This window comes from Histoplasma capsulatum, genomic scaffold (assembly GCF_000149585.1).
Source record: "Histoplasma capsulatum NAm1 scaffold_1 genomic scaffold, whole genome shotgun sequence".
NCBI classification, from domain to species: domain Eukaryota; kingdom Fungi; phylum Ascomycota; class Eurotiomycetes; order Onygenales; family Ajellomycetaceae; genus Histoplasma; species Histoplasma mississippiense.
Window position 1 is genome coordinate 2,681,029 of NW_001813982.1, and position 5,919 is coordinate 2,686,947.

The following is a 5,919-nucleotide window of genomic DNA, read 5'->3' on the forward strand; positions in this document are numbered from 1 at the left end:
TATCAGTAAAAACTCTAGTAAATGATAAAATATCTAATATCACTATATTCAGAGATTTGATTAATCTGTCTGCTGTTATATTCTCAGTGAGAATGTGATTAATCAAGATAATATCTTTATTCAACTCTATGTGAGAATAGTGGAAATGAGTATTGATATGCTTGCTGTATGCTGTGATCACAGCAATGATAGCTAGATTGATTGAATCTTTGTTATCTACTCTAATAAATAGGAGATTCTCTGCTGTAATAAATTCTAGTTTTATTCTATAATTATATAATTAAATTGCTTTATATACTGTTATTATTATTATTATTATTGTTCGTCCTTATACTCGTATGCAAGCAGTGCTTATGACGAGTCAATGTGTGATACTGAATACAGGCAAGAGTTGGCTACACAGGAGGAATGCTTAGTGTTGAACAACGCAAGAGGTATCCAATCCCAATTGGAATTTCGCCCAGTGCAGTGCAAAAGCTTGTGGGCGGTGATGGGGAGATTGATATGGCCAAAGCAGCAGGTAGTCGGGGAACTAACATGATCCTATCGTCGCATACAACATGCACGTTGGAAGATGTCATCCAAGCACCTGGTGGAGACAATCTGGTGGATTTCTGGTTCCTGCTCAATATCTCGCAGAATCGGGAAAGATGTGCGCAGGTTATCAGATAGCAAGGGCGCAAGGTACGTGCTCTAGCAGAATCATTCAATCCCACGGGGTTTCAAATTTGCAACAACGGTAGAAACTCAGTCCCACTCTCTGCGAAATATATATGCTTCCCAAAAGATCTAGTTTATCCCAGCTGCCGGATACAAAGCTATAGTTTTAACAGTCGACACACCTGCCCTGGGGAATCGCATCAATGAGCAAAACGGCATTGGTTTTTCCTCCCCATCTTTCTCTCACAAGTCTCCACCAAAAAATGAACAGTTCTACTCCAAACGAAAGGCCTCCAAAGGCAGAACCGACAATGAACCGTATCCTCCTGGAGGCACGCAATGCTAGAGCAGCGACGGAAATCACACTCGAAAACCACGACACCCTGAACGACGCATTACTCACCTGGTCTGACTCCATGCCTTTGGCTATGTTCCAGAACCAACCTGAAAATTATTCTAAAAGGCATAATGACCGCAGAGGATACATTGCTTGCCATTGGACATGGCGCTGACGCAATCATTGTGCCCAACAACGAAGGCCGCCAGCTGGACTCTGTCCCCTCCAGTATCAAAGTGCTGCCGGAAATAGTCAGTGCAGTTCGCGGTAGGGTTCCGTCACTACTGATAGCGGAATTACGAGGGGAAGCGACGTATTCAAAGCATTGGCGTTGGGTGCGGATTTCGCACTCGTGGGTCGTTCGGCATCATGGGGTCTCAATTTTGGCGGACAGGAAGGGGGTGGAGAGAGTACTGGATATTCTTGAGCGGGAGCTTTCGAGGACGATGACGTTAGTTGGAGTGGGATGTATAGGAAGCATTGGAAGGGAAAAGCTTGGAGTTGATAAGAGAGACGGGTTTAGTATATCAGAGCTGTCGATAGTTTTGCTCATATATCGTTGGGAAGGATTAAGGCTGGAGCAAAGATTGGTAGCAATGAAGTTTTGATATCCAAATGATATCAATTCACCAATTGCAACATAGTCCCTATTGTAGACCAATTTGGATTCAATAGTTCAAAATATCAGGAACCGAATTCTTTATCCCACCCCCCAACACTCAAAGAGAATTAGCTTCGTCTCGAATTCTTTTCGTCTGGCTACCTCTTGTTGGTTATAGGGCGATGCTTCTGAGAAGCCGATCAAAAGCCCAATGGGTAACAATAGCATTCAAACTAGCATGAGGATCGGGAATCACAGGGTGAAAGAATCACCAAAGAGTATAAACCTCAATAGAATTCACCAATGTAGAGACTCCTGACAACCAAAAACTGACGTTTGTATAGTATATATAATTTTAGGGTTCGTTCGCGATAGCCGAGATGTGATCCCTGAGAGAAATGGGGTGTCACAATGGGCACCCGGGAATAAGATGTAGCTAGGTATGAATAAAGGGGGATGTATTGACAAAATTAGATATCGATGTCTACAAGGAGCTTCCTTGCGGACCCGCCGCGCACCTGAAAGAAAACCTGCGTACCAATCCCGGTTGTCGTTACGATTGATGGGAGGTGCGCAGGCCAATGCAGTTATCCATGTGCTGGTGGACGCCGTGGGTTCCTGTTAGAAGAGTGAAGGAGAAAGATACTAGTACTTACGGCAAATAGGGCAAGTCGTAGTGGTCAACCAATCGATATCACCATATTTTCCAGTTTTCCGGACGACCATCAGACGCGTTCTTATCAAGCATGTCTTTTTGAGGTCCTCAAGCACTTGACACAAATCCTGTCACTTGTCCATTGTCACTCCAAATATGTATGCCACTTTGTCCATTATTTAGCGGATATGGAGCATTAATTTAAGCGGAAAGGGTGAAGGTGATGGTCCAGTTTTGGTTTTCATGTTGTGTGAATTGTAGGAGTGTGGGCTTGTTCGATAGTTGAACGCCAAACCGATCCTGCTAGTGTTGATAGGAAATCTTCCTTTTTTAGAACAGCGGTAAAAAAAGTATATGTGCTTCGGGTAGTGAAGGGTCTGGGTGCCCTAGCCAGCCAGAACAAAAGCTGAGGAAGCTGAGGATTTCGAAGAATCTATTGAGAGTTATGTTCTTCTGGCAGCAGCGCAGACATCCCAAACGAGTCAATAAAATGTTGGATCAAAGTCCAAAGAACCTGCCTGTCATAAAATGAAATCAATATCCGATTGACTCATCGCAACCCTTGCTTTCCAACCATTTTGATATCTGCAACCCTGACAAGCCTGTCGCAAGGTCGTACGACGATGATCTGCGAATATTACTGGACCATGCATTCTGAACAAGCTTTTTCGCCGAGAACGAGATGAATGCTTAATTACTGCAAGACCTCTGCAGCTGCAGGATGGACCCCTCAAGATTAGTATCTCCCCATCGTCATGACCGTCGGCAAACTAATTCGCGCCACGAGTTTCTTCAACATGGATCCAAAACCGGTTCTAGATTGTTGTCTCGTCACAAAAGGTGCCCATGCCCTCGTCCAACTGTCTCCCGGGCGCTCATTGATATGTCTGCCTCCAGCTTCAGTAAACTGCTCCCCAGGCGGTGAAACCATCCCATACTTGTCAGGCAGGGCCAATCAGCAGGTCCGAGTCAGCTATGGTGTACAACACGCCGCATAACCTACAAAAAAAGGTGCTTCGGAAAAGCGGCATCCACAGGCTGTAGTTTAACTTTCTTCCCAGGAAAACTTTGCACAAGTGTTGTGGTGAAATGACGTCGATAAATCAGACAAGTGCTGAATGAAAGCTCAGCTCTGATTCCAAGGTTCTGACTTTTGGAGCGTTTGAAAATTGACGGCAGTGTGGACTTCCTCACAGATGGCGACAATGCCATACCGTCTCTCATATGTATATGACAGTATATCATGCGTATGTCCAAATTAAGTTGTTCTGGCGCTTCAACCGTTGACATCGCTGCCAAGGCAAGACGCAAGATGTCCAGCATCCACGCTAGGAGCCACGATCTAGACTACGCTTTTGTCGCTGAGCCAGGTTGACCTCGTACAATCAACCATCCCAATGTTTCCTTCAAGTGACCAATTGTTACTGCTACTGTAGATAACTCCATCGACAGTGCAACTAGTGATCAGTGTGGAATGCATCGTTCATTCACTGTGAGAGCTTCTCTTTGATGCGTCTCGACGAGCAGGCTTCCTACCATGTCGCCTGCCTTGGTTTACAGAACGGGTAATTGCTCACTTGGAAGGGGTTTGCAGCAGGCTCAATTGCAAACTCACACACAATAATAATGCCCGTGGACGTTCCATAATTTCCTAGATGGTGCATTCATGGCCGCAGCAGAACTTGGGGAATCCACGGCGGCCTTGAGTTTGGCCGCGAATCCCGATAAACTGCGCGTTGCGCTGCGCACACCTGCAACTGCCCACTCCGTCCGCCGGCGCTGTCCCAGTCCGACCTTTTCATATCCCTCAGTCCGGGTCACCAGTTTCAAACAGCGCCCTTTTTTCGCTGTTGGCCCCAATGGTTGCAGCTTTACTTGTTTGTCTCCCGATTGCAATGGACTCTCCGGAGATGGTTTCCGCCACCCCTAATTAGGGTGTTTTTCATTTGTGTAATGTCTCAACTGCGTTAAACTCCTTGATTTTCGCGATGGCACGCCCTATTCCTGTGGAATGTTACGAGGTTGAGGTGTTCTCAGGGACATCAATACCCTTCAGGATGGGCAGCAAGAGGCGATCTCAGCGTGGGACTGCTGCGGCTGATTCTTGTGATCCGGAGATGCACTGATTCTCCCGTGCATGGTCTGGTAAACAGACCCTGTTCTGTAGAACTGCAAGACGATTACGAGGCTCTCTCATCGGCTTTACCTATGAGAGATGGATCTTTATATTGCTCATGCCCATCCCCTTGGTTTTTGAGACCATCCCGGTCAACAGAAATTTCTACGAATTCAATATCAAAATGGAATCTATTATACGATTGGAGGATTTTCCAACTGTTTTAATCCAGAAAAAAAGCCTTGTTCCTCACATATCACAACAGCCCGCGCACGCTGAAAAGGGGGCGCCACGGGCTGTCTATATTCCTCTCCCACCGCCTTCGAAAGAGCCAACGGAGATCCTTGATATAGATAAGGACACTCCGGATAAACATGTCCCCAGAGATCCACGCCTTATTCGGCTTACTGGAATTCACCCATTCAATGTCGAGCCACCTTTAACCTCTCTATATGATGAAGGTAACTCTCTCTTCCGACATTTGACTGGTATGATACTTGCCGATGCGAACCTTACTTACCAATCGAAATGCAGGATTTCTTACCTCTCCCGAACTATTTTACGTGAGAAATCATGGCTCTGTTCCGGAGGTTCGTCAGGCGGACATTCCTGATTGGCAGCTGAGCGTTGAAGGGTAAAGACTAATTTGATCTTGGTAAACGACTATCCATCTTACTTACGCTGACTGGCTGCAAGTAGCCTGGTGCAGAACCCTCTAGTCTTGAATTTCGCTCAAATTTTGACAGAGTTTGAACAAATAACGGCACCCATTACTCTGGTATGTGCTGGAAACAGGCGCAAGGAACAAAACCAGGTGAGAAAATCGAAGGGCTTCTCATGGGGGGCAGCGGGCGTATCGACGGCTCTTTTTACGGGCCCGTTGATGTCCTCTATCTTGCAAAGGGCGAAGCTGCTTCCAGGTGCAAAATATGTGTGTATGGAGGGCGCGGATAAACTGGTAAATTCTACACTTGAGGCCACACTTCTCTCAACAAATATTGACGATTCTTTTCTATAGCCCAACGGATGCTACGGTACATCTATCAAATTGAATTGGGCCATGGACCCGAACAAGCGAATAATGTTGGCACACAAAATGAATGGCGAGCCACTCCGACCAGACCACGGTCGACCATTGCGAGCAGTTGTTCCAGGACAAATCGGTGGACGGAGTGTTAAATGGTTGAAAAAATTAACTATAACTGATGCCCCGAGTGGCAACTGGTATCATATATACGATAATCGAGTCTTACCGTGAGCTTTGCCGGTGAACGCTCAACTTTTTAGTTCTTCTAGCTAACCTTTAGTTTAGGACTATGATATCTCCAAAAATATCCACGAATGAGCCGAAATGGTGGTATGATGAACGATATGCAATATATGATTTAAACGTGAACTCCGCTGTTGTGTATCCTGAACACGACGAGAAAATATCATTGTCCAACTCTTCTATGTATAAGGTCAGGGGCTACGCCTATGGTGGAGTGTTCGTAGGATTACACGAGTGTAATATCCCTGGATAAGGGAAAGAAGTAGGTCCTCTCCCCACA

The 5,919-nt window shown here is 45.8% G+C and overlaps 2 protein-coding genes across 2 annotated transcripts; both read left to right on the forward strand.

Moving 5' to 3' along the window:
- Positions 1 to 574: 574 nt before the first annotated feature.
- On the forward strand, positions 575 to 2,034 carry HCAG_00764 (predicted protein; the record flags this gene model as incomplete). Its single annotated transcript, XM_001543668.1, has 4 exons — positions 575 to 684; positions 1,098 to 1,448; positions 1,857 to 1,876; positions 1,958 to 2,034. 4 exons carry the CDS (start codon positions 575 to 577, stop codon positions 2,032 to 2,034), a joined length of 558 nt encoding a protein of 185 aa, XP_001543718.1.
- Positions 2,035 to 4,487: 2,453 nt separating this feature from the next.
- On the forward strand, positions 4,488 to 5,892 carry HCAG_00765 (nitrate reductase; the record flags this gene model as incomplete). The annotated part of the gene is made up of 5 exons (XM_001543669.1): positions 4,488 to 4,830; positions 4,904 to 5,003; positions 5,069 to 5,327; positions 5,388 to 5,623; positions 5,682 to 5,892. 5 exons carry the CDS (start codon positions 4,488 to 4,490, stop codon positions 5,890 to 5,892), a joined length of 1,149 nt encoding a protein of 382 aa, XP_001543719.1.
- Between the last annotated feature and the right edge of the window lie 27 nt (positions 5,893 to 5,919).